We start from the raw sequence: 23,006 nt of genomic DNA, 5'->3' as shown, positions 1-23,006 counted from the left end.
TGTCTGGTTTTTTTTATTTAGAAGGAAATATTTTTTAAGTAAGACCTCATATTTTCAGTTGTGTCTTTAGAAATTTTTGATATTATCATAATCTTTCTTGATATAGTTTAAAGAAAAAGTATGCCAGACAATAAGTAGTGTTAAAAAAATATGTGGATGAAGAAATGATTCCTGCATTCTTAAAACATTCTACATTAAAAAAAAAAAAAAAAAAAAAAAAAAAGGCAAATGTTGAAATATACTGTGATCATTGCAGCTTCAGTGCTTCTCTACAGAAGAACTTGTGCTTGGGTCAAGAACTTTGGTCCATAATAGTGCATTGTCTCAGCTGTATTTTTTAGTGCTGTAATACAGTTTTTTAGTTCTTTAAATCTTCTCTTGTAAATCTTTGGATTTCTATATAAATGAAGCTGCCGAAACAGACATGAAGATTTATAGCTCTTAAAATCAGATTGCATGTATCCTATTTGTCATCACTCCTTTTGGTGCTGTATTAAATTTGAAAGCATATCACAGTGTGGGAAAACCAGCTGCTTTTTACATCTAATATCTCATCACCTTTCAGCTGTAGTGCTGTCATCTGTAATCCACTCAGACTTGTGTAACTTATTTTGTGCAGCTAAAGTATTCAATTAATTTTTTGTTGTTGTTGTTTTAAATTCAGGAAGAATTCTCTGTCCTTTTCTTGAAGATTTCCCAAAACTCCTTTAAGATGGAAAATATGATCCACAAATTTCTTCTGCATTTTGTGGAGGAAACAGAAAGACTGGAGGCATATAACTGTAGTGGGTTGGCCACAGCTGGATGCCAGGCACCCACCAAAACTTCTCCATCACCCCCTCCACAACTGGAGAGGGGAGATAAAATACAACCAAGAGTTCATGAGCTGAGATAAGAACTGGGAAAGATCACTCACCAAATACTATCACAGGCAAACCATACTGGAATTAGAGATACTGCATTTATTACTAAAAAAAAGAAAATCAGAGCGCAGTAATGTGAAGTAAAGTAAGACTTTATAAAGTCCTTCTCCCACCCTTCCATCCTTCCCAGGTCTACCTCCTCCCACAGCTGCACATGGAGATGGGAAAGGGGTTATGGTCAGTTCATCACAGGTTGTTTCTGCTGTTGCTCAGGGAGAGGAGTCTTTCTCTTTTCCAGCATGTTGTCCTTCCCATGGGAGATAATTCTTCATGAACTTCTCTAATGTGAATCCACTGCATGGGCAGCAGTCCTCCCCAAAGTGCTGTAGGGTAGGTCACTCCTCCATGGGATGCAGTCCTGAAGGGAAATCTGCTCTAGCCTGAGTTCTTTACAAGGTCACAAGTCCTACCAGCAAACTTGCTCCAGTGTGGGCTCCTCTGTCCATGGGTCTGCAGGACCCTGCATTTGCATTCCTGTGGTTCTCCATGGGCTGCAGGGGCACAGCTGCCTCACCATGGTCCTCACTACAGGCTGCAGGGGAAACCCAGCTCTAGTGTCTGGAGCACCTCCTCCCCCTCTTTCTGCACTGACCTTATTGTCTGCAGAGCTGTTCCTTTCACACCTTCTAACCCTGGTTTTCTCTGGCTGCAATTACAACTGCACAATAACTTTTTTTTTTGTTCTTAAATCTGTTATCGATAAGTGTTATCACCATTTCTAATTGACCAGCAGCCTTGACCAGCAGCAGGTACATTTTGGAGCTGACAGGGACTCACTCTTCTGGACATGGAAATATCTTCTAACAGCTTCTCACAGAAGACACCCCTGTAGCACAAACCCCCACTCCCACTACCAAAATCTGTCAACTCAAACCCAACACAGTATTTATGCCAGTTCTTCCTTTTTTCAGCTGGATGCAGCATATGAGTATATGTGCACTACAAAAGCACACATGTTCAGGTTTTTTGTGTATTCAGTGTTCTGCTTTATATCTTCTGTTTATGATTAATAGCTTTTAACTTCACATTTTTCTTAATTACCATTTTAGGTATGTAGTAAGAAAAAAGGGGAGAGACAATGCTCAAATTATTTTGAGTTTTGGGAGTACCAAAAGTTTGGATATTTATATACATACTATCATTTAATTATCTGACAGTCCAGACAGAGAAAGAATGGAGGGCAATAAAAGTGGAACAGTATAAGACACCTTGTCTTCTATTCTTAGCTGAAAACAAACAATCAAAAAAGATATTTGAGCCTCATTTGCATGAGCACATATTCAAATGACTACAAATGCATTGTTCAGTGGGGCATTTTATATATTTTTGAGATCAACTTCCTCTTCAGTCAAGGTAGTGATTGGTCAAAAGTTGGACTCAATGATCCCAGAAGTCTTTTCCAATCTAAATTATTCTGGGATTTATAAAGATATTTCTGCTCTACATTATACAGTATCACAGTTGGGTTTTTGCTTGCCTTTTGTTTATTTTAAATCTTTTTACAGACAGATTTTATTATGGAGATAATATTTTCTCATATACTTTCATGATCTTATAATGGTGTATTGTGAAGATTTCAGAAGGTGGCTTCATGAAGTATGTTTGGTTTTTTTTCCCCTTTCTAAAGAAAATTTTGGATCCTGGTATATCCATAAAAAGGATGACTGACTGGGAAATCAATCATTTCTCACAGAAGAGAAGCTTTTTTTACCATAACACATGAAAATGAATTATACCTCTAAATCAATTATATGATTATAATTTTTGGTAAGAATTTCAACTATTTCAAGAAAAAAATATAAAATATGGCTGTATTCAGGCAATGGAAGTTTATGTACAGGAAATGTAAAGAGTCATCTTTAGACCTTCATGTCTGACACATTTTTTCCTTTACTTTGCAGTGACCCAAGGTGGGGATGCAATTGCATCTGATACATGTCCTGATCCTGGAACTCCTGAAAATGGGAAAAGGGTAGGCTCTGACTTCAGGTAGGCATATTTAGTTTTCTACATGATCAAGAGGACGGTATTTCCTGTAACACTTATACACAGCTTGCGTACTTGTTTGAAAGCAAACAAATAAAAGTCAGAACTACAGTTTAATAGGAAAATTAAAATAAAGGCAAAAACCACTGACTTAAACTGACAGAGTCAGGATAAAACCTGATGCCTTGGTGGTCAGGGTGTTGGTAGCAGTCAGATTAAATGGTGGCTGCAGTAATGTTGAAGGCATAGATGTGGTTGGTTCTGTTGGGCAGAGATCTGAAGGTGTAGCAGAGAAAAGGGTCAAAGGAAAGAGATGAGAGCCTCCAGCTCATGCAGGTATTTATAAATTGCTTAGCAGAGAATTAACTCTCATACCTAAGAGACAGGAACAATTCATAGGAATTAGAAGGAATTGTGCAAAATTCTCTACAACTCTAGAAACCAAGTTAATACAATTTGTGGTCTGAATCAAGGATCTTCCAGTCTGGGCCATAACTGACAGGAAAAACAATTGAAAAATCTATTCTCTTTCTGACTTACTCTCCATTCTCTTCTCTGACATAATTTTTGTGGTTTTTTCCTCTATTTATCCTCAAAGAAGTTTGAGAAATCATAAAGAACTCTAACATCAAAAAATTCCTTTTTTATGCAAAGTCATGGTTTCATTAGTGGCATTTCAGTGTGTTTTCAAAAATAATGAAGGAACAAATATTTAAATTAATAGGCTAGAGATTCAAGTTTTCTAGATATTTGCTTATGTCCACTTCTACATGTTCTGATTCAACTTGTCAAGCACATCTACTGATAATGAAATTGTATGATACAAAAATATAGTATATATTTGCTGTCCAAAAGAATGCTATTTTATAAAAAGAAATGTAATTTCTGTTTAGGTTGTTATTAGTGCTTGATTTATTGCAGAGGGAAGCATCAGGCAGTAGAAGACTAAGTAAAAATGGGATGCTAAAATACCACTCTTTCTCAAGAGGTATTAAAGTGCCTGTGTATTCATCCAAGGAATATCTTTATACTCTCACTGTTATTTTGGAGAGTATTTTACTTTCCTGCTTGTGCAGGCATGCCTCAGTATCCATCCTCTGCTTCAGTCTCTCCTCATAAAGCCATGAATTATAGCCAACATGCCACTTCTGAATTCCTCCAAATAAAATACTTAGTTGAAAGAGAGGCAGTGTCTAGGATCACTTTGTTATCTGTGAAGAGAGAAAAACATCTCTGGAAAGAGTTAAAAGTAACAGGAGGAGAGGCAATGGAAATAAGGTGGCACATGGTAAATTACGACTAGATTCAGTATTAAAAAAAAAATAAAATCATGTTTTTACCATGAGGACAGTAAAACATTGAAGTGAGTGAGAGAATTTGTAGAATCTTCATTCAGGGAGGTATTCAGAACTCTCCCAAGAGGGTCTCCAAGCTCTCCCAACTGGGCTTGCTTCAGATGGACTAGATTATATTCTCTTCCAATCTAATTTATTCTGTGCATCTATAAATGCCAGCTTTTATGTGTTGATGATACACTGTTGGCCAAACAGGCTCTCACACAGTTGTGGTCCAAATAAGTGGCATATGAACAACTGTTAAGAAACACCAGCAGGTCTAATAGCACTGATAACCTCAGAGGGTAAGAAAGAAAATTACTTCTTTTCACCTCTAGGAGGTAGTCTGTAAACTGAAAGAGAACTAAAATAATTTTTGTGAAGCAGGTTCCAAGATCCCAAACCTTGTGAACCCAAACATGGAAGAGCTCAACAACAAATTTCCCAGCAATGTGTAAAAATACCAAGAGGGAAAACCCAAAATAACCTTAAAGCTAAAAGTACATTTTAAGATATCCAAGGGAATTTAATGTCAAAGAACCTTGCAAACCACTGATAACTATGTTTTGAACAGAGTCTCTTAGGAATTAATGTGGGTTAAAGGTACCTTATGCCTGGAGCTTACTTATGAGCAGTGCTCATGCTACTAAACTGACAGAGTAAGGCTATTTCCCTTCCTCCTTCAGCCCATCCAGCCTCTTATAATATTTTCATTTCTTCAAGTGTATCTTACTGTTCAAGGGGACAAATGAATGCATAAGGTGTTAAACAAGCAACATCGTATAACATAAGAAAAAAAAACATGTTGTATACTTTGATCACATTAATTGTGTACATGTTTTGGGCCTCCCGTTCTGAATATTATTTGAGAGATATGGTAACAGTTTTTTTTCCACCTAAACATTACTTATTGTCTGAAAACTCATTATGCAACAGCAACCGTTTTTCATGTACTTTAAAGTTTGTTAGTATCTATTTGAAACATATCTATCTTAAAGTTAACTGTTTAAATCTAGATGGACATTCAAATAGAGAATTTGGCTGAAATTTGGGTTTTGTTTCTCTGAAATGACAAATCAGGCTCTTCCATAGAAGGGAAAATAATATTTGCTGCAGCTTGCATTTCTCCAATGCAATAAAAGTACTCTGGAGAGTAAAGAAAGGCAATGTTTTTCTTTTCTTTTCTAAGAGGCAAGTATAAACACCAGAAGGAGCTATTGTTCTTGTCAGGAGAATGACAACTATGAATATTAATCTGAACTAAAACATGTGAAAATGCACATTATTCAAAATCTTTTCCAGTCTACTGAAAGACTTGTTTAAGTGAGATTGATGGAAAGGCAGAGGGTTTATTTTCAAGACAGCTTGAGACCCAACTGATTCAGTGATGACAAGTTCTTTGAAAAGGGTTTCATCATTTTCAGCATAATAATGGCATTCATTCTAATATCATAAAGCAAACAAAAAGGTATTGAAATCTTAACCTTTTCATTCTGTCCTCCTGCCACACTTCAACTGTGTTCATTTCAGGAAGTAGGGAAATGATTTTCAGTGATTTTAAAACAACCCAATGGATATTTGGATTAATTTTGGGGAAGAAATGGCAATCAGACTTGGCTAGTGTAATGAGAACATAATCAATGCAATTGTGAGGTCAATATCACATTTTATATTTATGTAAGATTGCAAACCAGTAGATTGTTTAAATGAAATCTGAAATGGATCTAAATTACACTGTTTCAGCTCTGCTTAAATACTGTATGGTATGTGTGATAATATGATAATGCAACCATTTTCCACAATTTCACCAACATTTGTAAAACAAATGGTTTCAAAATTTCCAAAACAGATTTTGAAAATCAAATGAACTTTTTAATGTTAGTATTTCCTTTTTTAAAAATGGCTTTTTCAAGTCAAATTCTGGCCTTATTTATAAACCCACAAATTATGTTTTGATGGAGATCAAATTTAAAATTGAAAAAGGAAAGTGAGGAAACACATTTCTGCCCCATGTTTTAAGTTTACAGAGAGAAGTAACAAAGCAAAACACCAGACTTCCAGTGCTCACAGATTTGTTCAGTGACTATGGAGGTAGAGATGTAAAAAACTCAAACAAACAAAAAAACTCCACATACAAACAAGCAAACAAAAAAATCAAAAAAACCAAAAGACCCCCCAAAAAACAAAAAACACAAAAAATCCCCCCCAAAAATCACAATGTCCACCCCTCCCTCAAACCAAACCAATTAAAAATATTCATGGTTAACTAGTGGATAGTAAATGAAACAGTAATTTTCTTTGAAATCACATATTAAACAAGCTATAATACATATTCAAAAGGATGTCTTGTTTTTAAATGGGAAACTGTCATGCTTAATCAATGGAGAGACTCAGCAATTAGGATGTGTGAATAGTTTTGTTGCAGACTGTTATCCTGATACCTCCCCTCTCATTAGATGCTTATTTAGATCCATAAGGAGCTTTGGAGTACTTTATATCTTTACCTTGTTCTCTAATGTGACATTTTTTGCTCTGTTTTGTCTTTCTTTTTATTATATTGTTGTCAGAATATGTATTTTCTATCCCTTAGTTTGTGTTCAGACATTTCAAACATTATATTCACGGTAAAAAACATATGAAGTTTACATTAATTGTCCTGAGATGATTAGATTCAAGTTATTTCCAGAACTTTAGGAGGAAAAAAAAGAAAAAAAAGAAAAAAAAAAAAAAGAAAAAAAAAAAAAAAGGAAAGAAAAAAACAAACAAAAACAAACAAACAAACAAAACAACAACAAAAAAACAAACCACAAAATGCTGAAATAATAAAAAAACCCCAACAACCAAAACCCTGAAATACATACTTTATAGAATTATATTATAACAAATTGAATAATCGTAAGTATAGAGCTTAAATTACTGTGTAAAATTTTATGAATACATCAATAAAGACTTTAAAAATATTTCTACAATGATCAACACCCAATCTAAACATGAAATCCTTAACTTACTTCATTAGGCATAAAAATATTTTTATTTCTCCTGTTCATTTCCCACCACCTCTGTTCTTTCTTTCTGGGGGGAATATTCAGGTATTATACATTATAAATTGCTGTTCTGAACATCAAATAATTATACCTTTAATTTCACTCTATGTTCCTGTGTGTACACGGTTCTGTAATTCTCCCTACATGCCTTGATAGAGGCAAACTTAAGGGCAAAGTTGGTCTTCATGTTGCTTCACTTAACATTACACTTGTGGGATGGTCTTTATCCAATATGATTTTTAAATACTTTAGTTCTCATTTTGTGTTTATCGTTGGTAGGTAAGTGCTTGAGTTTTTTCTTGTTTCCTTATAAAAAACCCCCATATATCCTAATTCTAGAAAATAGGAGAAAATGCCATTAAAAATATGTGTTTATGGCATTAAATTGTCAGATTATTGAGTAATATTTTCTTTACCAATAAAATTAACTATTTTTTATTAATTTGAGTTTTTTATTTAGAAAAATGCTTGCTCTCTTTTTCTGAGGGTTTTAAGAATATTTTTAAGATTATGACCATAATTTTAGAAATTTTCATTATTCTTCAAGAACTTTTTGCATTTTGCATTAATTCTGGAAGAAAAAGGCCAATATTTTCCCTGCCTTTCTGAGTTTTCTTATTTAACAGATCAAGAAAAAAGTGATAGGAAAAGCAGCTTCTAAAGCTTTTTTAGATTTGAAGCATCATACTCAAATTCTAAAATTAACAACAACAAAAAAAGTCTTATTAAAATTTCCTGAAAGAATGAAAAGAGCTATAGAAACACATCAATATATCAATAAACAATGTAATTAGTGTTTGTAAAATTCTCTGACAAACAAAGCAAATACTTGTCCATGAAGAGTGGGAATGAACTGGGTGATATTGAATGGCATTTTATGCAGTTCTTCACAGCACAATTTTAAGCACTAAGCCTACTGACCACCATATGGCAATCCCCTGGTGTTTAGAACTGGAAAACTTACAGAGACTAAACTCGAGAAATCTGCTTTATTGAGTTCACTTAGTTCATAACATGGGACTATCAAATACATATTTAAAAGTGAAGGAAAGCAAACAACAGAACCAGTTAATTATTATGGGGATGGAAGAATGTCACGAATAATAAGTGGAGCCAGAAATGTAAATAATGTTTAAGAAAAGTCTGTGTGATATTGACCATAAGTGTGTACAGTTTTTGAAAATCTTCATAAAAATTGGATAGCATAAATAATTCCAAAGGGAAACATTTCACTGTTACAAGTGCAGCAGTCAAACTTCAATAAAAAAAAATTCATTTAATGTAATGTTTAAGAGGAAATTTCAACAAGGTCAGGAATATTTAATGAATTATTTCCATTGATTGAAATTAATATTTCCTGGTTGTATGTGTTGACAGACTTCCATATCTAATTCCTTATACTCTCGTTGGAGTGAATATAGCAATGTTGAAATTATTAATTAAATTCTGTTGCCTGAAAAAATTGTGTTTATATATTTTCTTAGATAAAAAATAAATCCATACATTCATTGACCTCATACTGTGAAAGAGAAACTTAGTGTCGCAATTGTTTTGTATTCCTTAAAAGGTGGGCAGACTGAATAATAGACCTTTTTCCTAGAGTGTAAGTTTTATGAATAAAATATTGATTGATAGATTAGAGTTTTGCACTTTAATTTGTTTGTTTGGATCTTGAAATATTGTCACTTGGCAACATTTACATTTGTTTAAGGATGTTGATATTAAAATATATTTAATTCCTTCCTCTCTCCCCTTTTTCTCCCTAGGGTGGGTGCAAGCGTACAGTTTTCCTGTGAAGACAATTATGTGCTGCAAGGTTCTAAGAGCATCACTTGTCAGAGAGTGACAGAAACACTGGCTGCCTGGAGTGACCACAGGCCAATTTGCAGAGGTAACTGCTATTCTTTGGAATTTTGGAAGGGTAATTTGTACTTTCTGCTACAATGAAACTCAAAACTCAACAAACTAAAACAGGAAATTATATCTCATGTATATGTGTATATATGATTATAAATAGACAAAGATTTTTGTGGAGCTAAAAGCATGCAATCAAATGTGTAGAAAGAGTATCAATTTAGGGAGCTAATTTCCTTTAAATAGTTTTTATTTCACTTAGTCTTCCTTTTGTCATGACAAAATTTCCTTAAGTAGAACTAATTTGCTAGGTTTATGTTAATTTTTCCGAAATCAATTCCCAAATATGAGATTCTCACAATCATACTATGTTTTTATCAGTCCCAGATATTTACCTAGTCCTGATTTTTCACTAAATTACTTTGTGTTCACCTAATTTGCTCAACTTTATGTAAAACCTTGTCTTCTAACATTTCTAAATGTTTTCACATCTAGATGCTTCTCTTTAATTTCCAGCATGCCCCACTTTTATGAAGGAACAGAGGAAGTGGCTTTTTGTTACTTTGTATATTTTTCCATTGCAATATACTGTCTGTATTAAAAACACAGAAAAATATATCAGTGCTGCCAAAGTACCTCAGAAGTGGGCTGTATAGAAAAAAAAAAATGGATCTCTATGTACAGAACTTTTACCTCAGTAGAAAAATCATTTCATGTTGCACATCTAGATTGAACATGCCAATGAAATGTGTTTGCCTTATGCTCTCCTAGAATTCAGACAACCTAGCCAGGATAAACAGGGCAAACCACCACCATTAAGTGGAAAAGAAAAAAGAAATCATACAAACTGTTAGAGCTACTTTTATTGTCATTTTGAGGTAGATCAAAGTGATACTTATTGTACACAAAAAAACCTTATGCCAAAATGACAGTTACCATGGCAGCAAATGATATTGGTTTAAGAAACACTGGAGGATTTGTAACACCTGAACTTAAACTCTTTTTTTTCCAAGAATGAACTAAAACATAATCTCATTTATATAAAACTCATATAACTCTCTAGAAAGTTTTCATTTTGTAGTTTTCTTGTAATTTTAGGTTTTTTCTCCTTCTGCGAGATTAGATTTTTTCAACTGTTATAAACACGTGTGTGCTTCACTTCTCAATGGTATATAATTCTTGGTCAGTATTATGATGTGAATGTTTGTGGATTGTGAGGAGTGAAAGATGCAGTGTGTATTATTTCCAGTTCCTTTACTGACCTCCAAGATGCCAGTATTCATGGTGCTCATATAATTAAAAATAATGACATAAACAGTACAAAGAAGTGTTCATCACATTTTCTAAATTATCATCAACTTAAAGTGGAAAAGCTGATAAACTGCATGTGACTACTGTGAGTTTAATGACCTTAAGAGTACAAGACTTACTGAAGAAGCTGATGTTTGCATTTACTTAATTTGCATTAAGCTCAAAACTTAAGTATCTGATGAAAAGTCATAGGAACCATCTTGCTCTTGGCAATATCATGACATTACTTGAAAGGGCACCACAGTGGCTGTGGTCACAGGGTTCCCAGCACCTCTGGGGTCTGCTCATGGTGGTGGTGCAACTCCAGCCCCACCCCAGCATGACACCAGGGAGTGGAGGCCCCAGAAACTGCCCTTGGAAACTGCGTGGTGCTGATGTAAATGCTCCCAGTTTCCTTGAATGCCGCACAAAAACCTTACAGCGAACCATTCCTGTCTTCTGTAGGCAGTATACAAAGCTATTTAACACTTTTTATTCAATCTTCTGCAGTAACTCCATTTCCTAAACAGACCTCTGGGCTGAACTTCTATTGCACCTCTTGCTTGGCTTTACTCCTTTCCCCTCCCCATGCTTATTAACCTTACCTTGGAATCCTGAACAGGAGAAAGGTAAAAGAGTAACAGCCTGACTGAAAAAAATCTCTCTGCAAGGGAGATGCTTCTTAGCCCTTCATCTTTGTGGACACCTACAGCAGGGACCCTCTGGATTTTTTTATTGCTACAAAGTTGTACCTCTGGATTAGTTTCTGCTGCAGCAGACCTTAGGCAGGAGGAATTTAAAATAAAGTAACAGATTGAGTGCCAGCTGTGGTTCTGCAGGCATGGCATTTCTTCAAGTTACTAGAAAGAAAATGTCCTGTATTTCAGATCCCATTAATTTGTCCTTACTATTTCCTCAGTTAATATAGAATATAGATTGCTTAATACAGTAGAAACATGCCAATCTTTCTCTATTGTTAGTAGGCAGCATAGTGTGGTATACTTAAACGTGATTAGTTTTTTGTGACACTTAGGCACATGTTTTAGTGATTGACTGGACAGTGGTAAGTTAAGCTTTACACTTAGTAAACCTAGACCTCTTTTCTAACTTAAGTGATTCTATGACTTTTTTTTTCCATGTTAAGTACAGACACCTTTTTAATAATTGTTAAATTATGCTTCCATAGAATTCCTATATAGATGAGGGGTTTTTTTTAGACTTCTACTGGGATTGTAACATAAGATTTCCATGTGATGTGTCTGAAACTTAAATTGGTGGGTGGCTATTAAGACAGTTTTTGTAATAAACATGGAATCAGAATGATTAGGGTTGGAATGGAATTTAAAGATTATCTTGTTCCAATCTGCCTGCATACATACACATTTTCATTGAAAATGGAGTCCTAGTTGATCAATCTTGTGATAGAAATATAATGAGTTCTCAAAGTCTAGTCTCTAACATCTCAGCAAAGGACCAAGTGCTGTGATGGAGGGATAGAAAACGTGATAATTATTTCCATCTAGTACCTTTTTCCTATTTGTACCAGTTACACTTCTATTCATGGAGAAGATCAGGCTTCCTCCCAGCAGTTCATGAAGTAAAGAAATGCTCATATTTTATCCTTTAGAATGAAGGCAGCCACAGAGAAAGATTAAATTTTTTAAAGTACTAGAAATATGTTGGTGTTTTATTCTAATATTCAGAAAAAGGATGACCAAGTTTTCAAAGAATCTAGTCATTCCTCTTGCCTGAACTGAAAGGGATTACATTACATCAGAAGGTAGTGGAATATATAGTTGTATAGTACCACAAACATGACAATAACAATTTGAAATATTCTGAGATCTATAATTATGTCACTGGAAATTATATGTCTAAATATTTTTAAAATACTTCCAGGTGCTGAAATGTTTTGAGAAATTTGTATTTTCTTGCAAAATCTATCATTAATGCTCTTTGGAATATATTAAGTAAAATATTTTCAAGATGCTGACTATCTGGAATTGCTGAATGTGGCAGAGAGATTATGATGGTTTCACAGCTGAATCTGCTTTACCAAAGTCTGACTGCATACTGCCGAGAACTATTTTATGTCTTTTTCTTTCTAATTTTATTTCCTTATGTGTAAAGAGCTAAGACACCACAGAAAGTCACGTTTAGGTTAAGGACATGCAGTTACATAAATACTGTGATACATGTGTTTCTTTCTCCAAGTCAAGGGGAAATCATGAAGGAGAACACATACTGGCCCTTCTTACATTCATGGGTAGAAGGCTCCTTCTATCCACTTGCAAAGAGTAAATCTCTTCAAACAGAATATTGATATGATAATTTTGATAATTTAATTGACATAAAGTAAGAATAAAGTGTTGTAAATGTTATGCTGATTGATTGAAAAATGTTCATTTCTTCCTCTGTAGGTAAATTTTCATGATTTTTTTTTCTGGGTGAAATATCTTTAAGGTCAGATTGTTATAGAATATAGCAGCATAGTAATACTTTCATGGCAAGTTGTTGCTAATGCTGTGGCAATTTGATAATATTAATTTTAAATAGAACACCCAGTCTAAAGTAATCCGATTTGTTGGTTATCATTTTAGCTAGAACATGTGGTTCTAATTTACGTGGACCGAGTGGCATTATCACATCACCAAATTATCCAGTTCAATATGAAGACAATGCACACTGCGTGTGGGTGATTACAACAACTGATCCTGAAAAGGTATGCTTTTTCTCTTAAGTGAAATGGTAGGATTTTGAATTTGTTTTAAAAATATCTCATATATTTTCACAAATGCACAGACACATGCAAGTTTGTATGTTCATTTAAACGGAAAAAAGAACAAAGTAGAGTTGTTACGAAAACACGCTGTACAGTAGAGGGAAAAAAATAGCGTATATGAAAATGTCCACTCAGAGTAATAGGTCATAATAAAATTTTCAAGTTTTAAATACATTTTTAATGAAATAAAGAAAATAATAATCAAAATTCCACATTGCTAAATGAGTTAATAGTAAATTTTTCAGGTTGTGTCTTGATACTTAATCACTGTTGAATCTCAACATAAGATTTCTTGGCATAAACACAAGGACATTGCATGTAAATATTTTGACAACTATTGTTAGTTGTTTTGTTACCTACATAATTTCTTTTCAATTCTTTCTTTTCCAGTAATGATTTTTAATACATAACTATGAATTAGGCATCTAATTAAGCATAAGATAGTGGTCATAACAGAGTATTTTTACTGTTTTTCTGCAAAATCAGTAAAGGAAGGAGACCCCCTACCCATAGGGGGAAAAAAAAAAAAAGGTAAAGACTTATATGTACTTCTGTGTAATGAAATGCTGAATAAATTAATTACATTATGTCAGGAAATGTACAGTCTATATATATTTTCATAATTACAATATATATATTTCCTGTGCAACTTTTTGGAAGACTGTATTCTTGACTTCTTTAAAGTAGTTGAGGAAAAAATGTTTATCTTACCATAAATAAATAAAAGTGTTTAGATGCAGAAAAGATAAATTTGCTGCATGTTTTCATAGCATATTTTTGAGATTTAAATACTGTTGCTTTGTGAAATTAAGTTCACTTTTTTTTTTTTTTTTTTTTTTTTTTTTTTTTACCCTTAGAGAGGATTCAGTGTGGCTCAGTAAAAATGTATGCAGGAAAATGAGGCAAAAATACAAAAATTACATTGAAAAACATTTTACTGTAGTGGTTCTTCTTCCTGAACAGAAAAAAAAAATGTTTATATTTTATTTAGAACTGTTATATAGAACTATTAAATTTTATTTTGAATAGTCAGTAGATGTGAAAATTTCTTCTGAAAGGCCTATGACTTTAAAATCATTGTGTTTTATAGAAATTATTAAACTACTTTGCATTTTCAAATATAGAAAAGTATTTACATTATGGAAAATGTCTGAAATTTTAATCTATTCAAATTTATATTCTGTAGTGCGTTGTCTAGTTGATTTTGCAAAACACAGTATATTTTTGTAAGAGAAAAATTAAATGTACATTTTTAAAAAAAAAGTTAAATTCTTGTTAATAGTAGAGAATATCAGCATCTTGATGCTTTCTTTATTCAGTAAATTGTAGGGTTTTTTGTGTGTTTTTTTTTTCCTTGAATTTAATTAAGGAGTGTTTTTAATATTTGTAATAAAATGAAGGTGGTTTAACTATAGTAGTAGAAAAATCGGTACTGATTATGATATTAAACTGTCCACTGTTTGTTTTCTGTGGAGAGAGACTTAGCAATGAAAACCAGCAAACTCCTACCTACTACAGTAATGCACAAGTTCACTTCATTCTATACAGTTTATCTTTCTCAGTTAATTTTGAATTTTAGTAGCACAGAACTTAATGAGATTGGTGCGGATTAATTAATTATTATGTTCATTGGACTTGAAAAAACACTACTCCTTAGTAGTGTTCTGTGAGTGGGTTTTTAGTTCATCAGACACAAAAAACACAGAAGGAATTGCACACTCAGACAGATAAATTATGCTATGTCCAAAACTGAGAGGTCTGAGTAAACACTTGGAGTTTTAACCCAGAAAAAATTCCTGTTACATCCAGCTGTGCGGAAGGTAAAGAAACCCACTAAGAGACACTGATAATCACAGTATGAGAAAAAGTGGCATAACTTTTAAATATTTCATTTTTGACAGGATGGGCAATATTGAATGAGTTGTCTTTTTATTGAACTTGGATTTGTCTCACAGTGCAACCAATGAAGAATTTTCTTTATTGGAAAGTCTCTTGGAAAGACTGTAGTTACTTTAGGTCCATGACAACTGTAAATGTGAAGTCCTAAAATCAAATTTATTTGAGGCTTACAGTATCGTTAGGCTGCTTTCACATAAATTCTACATCATGTTCATCAGTACTGAGATTTCTATCCCCAAGCGACAGCTTCTGGAGTTAACACACACCCTTTCAGTTAATAAAAGATGTGAAAGAAAATCCTCTAACTTTAAAAATTATCAGATTGAATGGAACCCTGCTTCTTTAAAAAAAAAAAAACTTGCTAGAATTCTGAAATTTATGAACTTCAACAAAATCAATTACCAAAATAATTTTCAAGATTCCAAAACATTTAAATTATTTTAAGATATGCTAAGAGTTTTTGCAGAATTTCACTCTTGACTTTTCTTGGAGTTTAGAATGACAGAACTCTTAAAAATTGAACTATGTGTTGAAGGTCTGATTTTTAAATTACTTTGAGGCATCTACTCTTTTGACTTGCAAATTTGAAAATGTTTATCAGAATGCTTAGGGTCCTGTTGATTTTCTTTTACAAGGAGGCAGACAACTTATGACATGTTGTTACTATGTATCATAAATTACTTTTTACTTACTCTAAAAGTGAATTTGTGGCCTTTTATCAGGTTAGCTTGCAAATAGAATTTTACAAGATAAGATAGTGTTTTCTCATAACATAACATTCAGTTCAGTTTGAAGAGGATAATGCAGTTAAAGAGGTTTCCTAGGAGGTTTCCTTCCAACCTCCCCCCCTCTTCCCAAAACCCCAAACAAAATAAAAAACAAACTAAAAACCAGACAAAACAAACAAACAAACTACAAAAACTTCACCCTCAAAACATAATAACCTGGATTTTTTAATTTTTTTTTTTAATAGATATGTTCTCCAAATTTTGCATTCTGGTGCTAGTGTGGGGGCAGATTCTAAATGATAACTCAAAAGAAAAACATCCTATAGAGACAGTAGCATATTTCTAGGTCTTAGCCAAATGTATCAACATAATTTTTGATTAAATGGTTTTCTAACATTTATTTGCCTTTTTCTGAGCAACACAGAAGTTTGAATTTGAGTCTTCTCCTGTTCAAAGATATTCCTGCTTCTTTTGAATCATTGATTTCCTTCCTTAACAATTTATTTGTTTCTTCTGGATCCCATTGTTGTAGCTTGTGATCAACATCCCACTGAGTCATTTATTAGACTTTTAATACTTCCAAAACCAACTTTATGGTGCTCTTCTGACTGTGTCAAGCACATGCTGTAATTCTTTACAACTCTTCATTGTTTTAGCTCTTTTGTGATGCAATTTCTTGGCTTTCTAAAATCAGTAACTTCAAACCCTTTGAAGACTTACTGATGTGTTCTCTTTACCTCTTTCTTACTGTTAGTACTCATTCGTTTATGTACTAACCTTGTCTCTACCCCTTGCTGTTTCAATTCCTTCTCCAGATTGTGGATACTTACTACCTTGAATTTCCTGCTGCTTTCACTGTTTTATGGTAATAGTGCAAGGGCTCTGTTTTTCAACCCCAGTGTCCATTGGATGGCAAGATTGTTTCATTAATGCATTGCTGCTTCAGCAATGATACCTAATTTTGCCCAATATTTTCCTGACAGATTGCTAATTGTGATATAGTAGATGTGCTATGGGTTGCAATAATGCTAAGTTTAATGACCTGGTAAATAAAGACTGTGTCCCAATTTCAGATTTTTTTTTTTTAATTGAAGGATGCACTTTCTACAACGTACAAAGCAAAGATATATTAAGTATTTGCTTGAGCCTAGCAACTTCCTTCTTCTGTACTTCTGTACAAAGTAAAAGGTATTCACTGCAATTGCCACAACTGAAGACATTGAAATTAATTATAGTGAGACTGGGAAACTTCACATACAGTTTTATGGGTCTGAGCTCTCAGGTATTTTTATAAAGTTGGATTATGCCATAAATATGCTGATATAAAAATATTTTCAGATAAAATAGTGTTTCTGATTTATTGTCTTTCAAAGCACATAGCTGGGGAGCTCCAAGACAACATTTTTATTCAGGAAATTTTTCCCCAGTTCACACCTAGGGAATTCACATACTGTTACGGTTGATTTTGAGATAACTTATTATAAGATAATTCATTCTTGCAATATGGTCTAAAAGAGCAGTCTTACTAGGTAACATATGATAATATGTAGGGGGTTCGAGTGAGATGATCTTGCTGATTCACGGTTTGTTTCAAAAGTTTGTGGTAGCTCAGACATGATCTGTTAGTGGCACTGGCCTTCCATAGCTTATGCATATATAATACTCTGCAATGAATTCAGAACCTGTGTTTTGTCCAACTGGGGAGCCTAATATTAGAGTGGGATTTTTGAAAATATGCTCTTAAGTAGGTAGTTTCTTCAAAATTTCATTATAGACAAGTCTCCTCTCTCTCCAAATGGCTGGTCACATCATCCTGCCACTCATAAAAGGAGGTTTAACATCTATGGAATCTGCAGTGTAATTGTACTCTGACTGGGGAAGAATCTCTTGCTGAGCACCAGATAGCTCATCCCTAGGAGATTATTACCATATCCCTAAAAAAATTGATTTTTATCTGTAGAATTTATCCTCTCTTACTCTATGTCAACGTTTTAAGTTGCAGGTATCTTGGGGATCAAAAATATGTATATCTAAGAACTACTTTCACTGAACTTTTGTGTATTCATGGCAACGTACAGTTTCATGCTAGTGACTTACTCAATAACTATTTCACAAAATATTAGGATTGATTTAATAGAGTGAAGAACAGTCATTGTGAACTTAGGATTGCCTCATTTGTACATCCTCTGCCACCTTGATCATACAAATACAGTAACATCTTTCTGAAAGAGCTATTTTCAATTGCAGTTGAAAAATGAAAGCATTTTTTATTCTGTTATCTTCTTCATACAGCGTTAAAGCTTTGTGACATCTGTGAATGTACATACTTTTTTATTTTTATTTGCCAGAATGGTGTCTTTGATTCTAGGGGTCTATGGCATCATTGACAAAGAATTCACATAGTTTAGAATTAAAATTATTAAGATCCTAGTAATGAAATAAACAAATACTGGTTAGGTTCCCTCTCACCTTGAAATGAAACAGGCTTGTGTATTTATTTAACTTTTTCATAATGGAGGATTACAATTTTTGAATACCAAATATCTAAACTATTTACATGAGAAAACTCTTGATGCACTATAAGGATGAAATTTTTTTAACTTTCAATGTCTCAAAATCTTGTACAAGTCTTCCAGGGTAGCCTTGGTTTTTTAAGTCTTAAATACATTTCAAAAAAACCACAAAAGAGTTTGCATATTTTGGTGTAATTGATTACTCTGACTTTTAGCCCCCTTGTTTCAATGTACCAGTTTGTGTTGTGACATATTACTCCACACACATACAAGAAATATTTACACTCAATTTCTTCATATTAAAAGGGATTCAAACAACTTTATTAACCAGAATGAATTAATCTTTCTAAGCCAGAGCTGAATATACATTAAATACACCTAAATACAAGACACTTTCCACATAGTATGGAGTTTAAATCAATGTATTTATTACTTCTGAACATACATACACATGCAAATAAACATTAGAATGTTTTACTTGCACAATACAATTATATAAAAAGAGCAGCATTGCATCATTACTATTCCCTCATTTAATTCAGGTTTGTTTTATTTTTGATAGGAAGTACTCCTTACAGAGCACGCATCAAATGAGAACATTCTAGCACTGTGTTAATGAAATCCTACAAGTAAATCTCCAGTTACTTTTCTTACCTTGTTTTTTCTGCAAGTTATTTGTAATTCCCTTGATAAGAACTATTAAGTTTATTCACTATTAAATTGTCTTTTTTGTAAATCAAAAATATGAAGTTTTATGTGTAGACATTTTTTCCATTTTTTTCTGTAGTGCTGGCAACTATTGATAGTATATCATAACTGAAAAACAAACTTGAATTTTTTTTCTTATATTACTTTTACTTTCCTATGCATTATATTAATTTTTCAATAATCTGCATAAAATATCTTTGTACGGATGATGTCCAGGCTGGTGGAGTTGTATATAATGAGGATGCCATAAACCCACATTTACTGCACAAGGAAGCAAGTGCTACAGAATATTTTATATTCCTATGATTCTTTGTTACCTCACAAAGCACATTCATTTGTGTTGCCTTGGAACATGAGTGGTTGGAATTCTTTCTATAGGTTTCTCACCATTTATCTTCTCTTGTAGATAATTTCTTGGGTATATTTTCTACTGGGAAAATGTCAGCTGATAACTTCTAGGTGAATAATAGGAAAATATGAGAAATTCACAGATTCCATAGTGAACTGTGTGCATATATATATATATATATATATATATATATATATATATATATATGTAAAAGAAAAAAATAGCTTATTCTCAAAATATTAGTATTTTCTGATAATTATTGCCATCCCTTTCAAGTATTTACATAATGCATTTTTTAGGACTTTGTTTAATGAACTCACTTTGGTGTAATACTGAACAGGAGCCTCATATTTTTAAGTAAAGAACAATTGTAGAAAGTAGCAAATGAAGACCAAATTATTAGTAAGATATTCAAATTGCAGATTTCAGGAAGATTGTGTTAAAGGGGAGGATAGATGTAATTCTATTTGTTGGAATTTTTACTTAGTCTTCAACTATAACAGGGTTTGTAGTGAGTTGTGATAGAATGAAAAGGTTTTCAAAGTCTCATATGGCAAATTAGCCCCACTGGGTCTGATTTGATAGCTGAGATAGTATGGGAAAAACAAACTGCAAGGGTGTCTCCATAATTTAAAGCTTTTAAGTGCACTGCTTAAATTAATTTTAATTCCTTAGGGTTTTTCTATCATCAAAGTAAACACCTCAAATAGCATTGTAGCCTGTTGAAGATGAAATTTTTCTCCCAGCTTTCATTAAGTAAAGAAAAGCTGGAATGTTCAGTGCTTAAAGTGATATGCGGGCAATGAACTCATTAAGGTAAAAAATAATATGTATGCATGTTTGAAAGGGTGCTAATGTCTAACAAAGTAATGTTTTAAAATTTTGGAAATGTGAATTAAGAATTTTGACTGGAACAGTTTAGAAAACACAAAATGGCAAAAAAGTATGATACTACTTTAAAGTAAACAGAGACAAAAACTTCAGTCCTAAAGTATGATCTCCTCAAGAATCAAGGCAGGCATTCATACCTTATACTGTTGTATATTGTGAAAGGATTGAAAGAGATTAGCATGCTGATTTGTCAGCTACTCAATCCAAGAAAGACATGGATAGACTTGAAGTATGTTAGGAAAAAAACAGTGGTTCAGCACTTGGTGGATTTATAAAAATAGCTTAGAAACACCACCATAGCCAAACCCAAGAACCTCGTCCTTCCTTTCCTCAGCTTCAGCTGCTCTGCTTTGAGCATTGAGTATTTGAGCATTGACTACATTACAGGTAACAGACTCTCTACACAATCTTTTAAACATAGCAGGTAATATGTAAACCCCCTTGGGTTTATGAGCCTTAGGGTCTATATAAGTCAGTCACATGTCTAAAGAATTCTAACTTGTTTAATAGTTAATCCTTGCAACAGTATGCAGAACAAAAGTTTCACTACCCTTTTAAAACATGCCCCTGTATGTTTTTAAAAGTATTGCCATAAAGTTAGAAGTGAGACTACGCTTTGCACATCAGATCTAAAAGTGCTTAATGCTAATTTACTGTACTAGAAAATAAGAAGTATTTCGCACATCTTCAGTCATCACTCTGCCTCGATCCAGATTTCTTTTTTTTAACATTAATACCCTGTTTTCAGAAGGAAGTAACCTGCTTAAAGATTTTTTTTCTCATTACTTATATTTTCTCAGTATTGTTATGAGATAGAACATGCAGGGGAAAAGCTGAGTTCAATTACTGGTCTTATCTCTGTATCCAGGGGAAGAATGGCTAAGACAGACCTTGTCAGGTTGGCCAGACCTTTTTCATGCAACAATCATCTCAACATTTTTCTCTTCATTTATTTAATAGCTGTTATCACTGTTTCAGCCTCACTGGAAACGTAACAAGTGAAGAGCTTGAGCATAATTCAGGTGTTCTTCTGTAAAGAGACCAGAGAAGAGTGCTGGCTAGAGGGCAGGGAACCTTGCAGTTTTCTGTGCTTTCATACTGCCTTCATGATGGATTTGAGCAGCATAAACCAGAGTTCCTGAAACAATGTTTAAACATAATGTCACAGGAAGAACAATTTCACAAAGCCAGAGGAGAGTACATTCATATCATAAATGCAAGCAAACCAAAAGACATAATATCGCTGCATGTTTGCTTCCTATTCTTGCTAATATTTTGGACTTATTTATTTTCCCAGATAAATATGTGTTGTGTTTACTTTTTTAGAAGAGACTTATACCTTAAAGTGAATTGTTTGTCCCTCTGTATAATTTTTCATTATAGGCCTTGATATTTCATTTTCCTGTTTCTAGGAGAAAGTAGATATTTTCACAAAATCACAGAATCATTGAATATTCTGAGTTGGAAGGGACCCCCAAGGATCCAACTCCCAGCCTAGCACAGCACCACCCCCACTATATGCCTAAAAGCTAAAAGCACTGTCCGAATGCTTCTTGAGCTCTGTCAGGCTTGGTGGTCTAACCACTTCCCTGGGGACCCGGTTCAGTGTCCAACCACTCTCTGGGTGAAGAACCTTTTCCTGATACCCAACCTAAACCTCCCTTGGCATAACTTCAGGCCATTCCCTCAGGTCCTGTCACTGGTCACTACAGAGAAGAGATCAGGGTCTGCCCCTCCTCTTCCCCTCACAAGAAGCTGTAACTGCAGTGAGGTCTCCCCTCAGTCTCCTCCAGGCTGAACAGACCAAGTGACCTCAGCTGCTCCTCAAACAGCTTTCCCTCAAGGCCTTCACCATCTTTGCAGCTCTCCTTTGGACTCACTGCAATAGTTTAATACCTTTCTTACATTGTGGTGTCCAAAACTGCACAAGTATTCAAGTATTCAAGGGCCTCATCAGTGCAGAGCAGAGTGGAACAAATCGGCAGCAGAATTTCCTTTTTTTTCCTATTTTTAAATGTGATGACTCTGTGTGGATTTTATACATAAAACATAGTCTGAATCAGAAGAAATTGGTGATACTGAAGAAGTGGTACTTTCACACAGATCAGGAGGAACTTAGTCCAGTTCTCTGTGGATAAAAAGAAGAAATTATTGATCACACTCGTGGAAATAAGGTTTTTAATTTAAAAAAAATTAACAAGTGTCACTAGGAAATCTTAGTGTGTTTCTATACTAATTATGTTTCTTGTTTTCTTCCTGTTTATTATTTGAAGGGAAAACTGGTTGTTGTATTTATGGTATTTGGTCAAATTAAAGGTAATTCTATTCACCATATGGCTGAATTTCAGTAAATTCATAAGTAAAACCAAATCTGTGTTCAAAGATATTCTAACACTTACTGGCTTTTTTTTTTTTTTTTTTCACTGTTGCATGTATTTCAAGAAGACGTACTCTTTCCATTTGAAGGTATAATGGTATTTACTGTTGTTTTTATACGTAAATACAATTTGGCAAGTTCAAATTATTCAAAGAATTGTGGAATTGTTTAGATTGGAAAAGACCTTTAAGATCCTTGAGTCCAACTGTTAACCCAGTTAACAGCCTATCCCTAAACTGTGTAAGCATCACATGTATATCCCTAAGCATCACATGTACACGTTCTTAAATGTCTCCAGGAATGCTAATTCAACCATATCTGGGCAGCC

General features: G+C 33.6%; 1 protein-coding gene across 1 annotated transcript in view; it reads left to right on the top strand.

The window, feature by feature from the left end:
- The window catches only part of LOC136358335 (CUB and sushi domain-containing protein 1-like), a 225,113-nt gene that overhangs the window by 176,890 nt on the left and 25,217 nt on the right, over positions 1-23,006 (top strand). The window contains exons 4-6 of the mRNA XM_066314262.1: positions 2,825-2,912; positions 9,054-9,178; positions 13,032-13,153. Coding sequence (XP_066170359.1) covers positions 2,825-2,912; positions 9,054-9,178; positions 13,032-13,153 — 335 coding nt within the window. The remainder of the gene's footprint in view (positions 1-2,824; positions 2,913-9,053; positions 9,179-13,031; positions 13,154-23,006) is intronic.

Source organism: Sylvia atricapilla, chromosome 3 (assembly GCF_009819655.1).
Source record: "Sylvia atricapilla isolate bSylAtr1 chromosome 3, bSylAtr1.pri, whole genome shotgun sequence".
Lineage (NCBI taxonomy): Eukaryota > Metazoa > Chordata > Aves > Passeriformes > Sylviidae > Sylvia > Sylvia atricapilla.
This window is presented reverse-complemented; position numbering and strand designations above follow the sequence as displayed.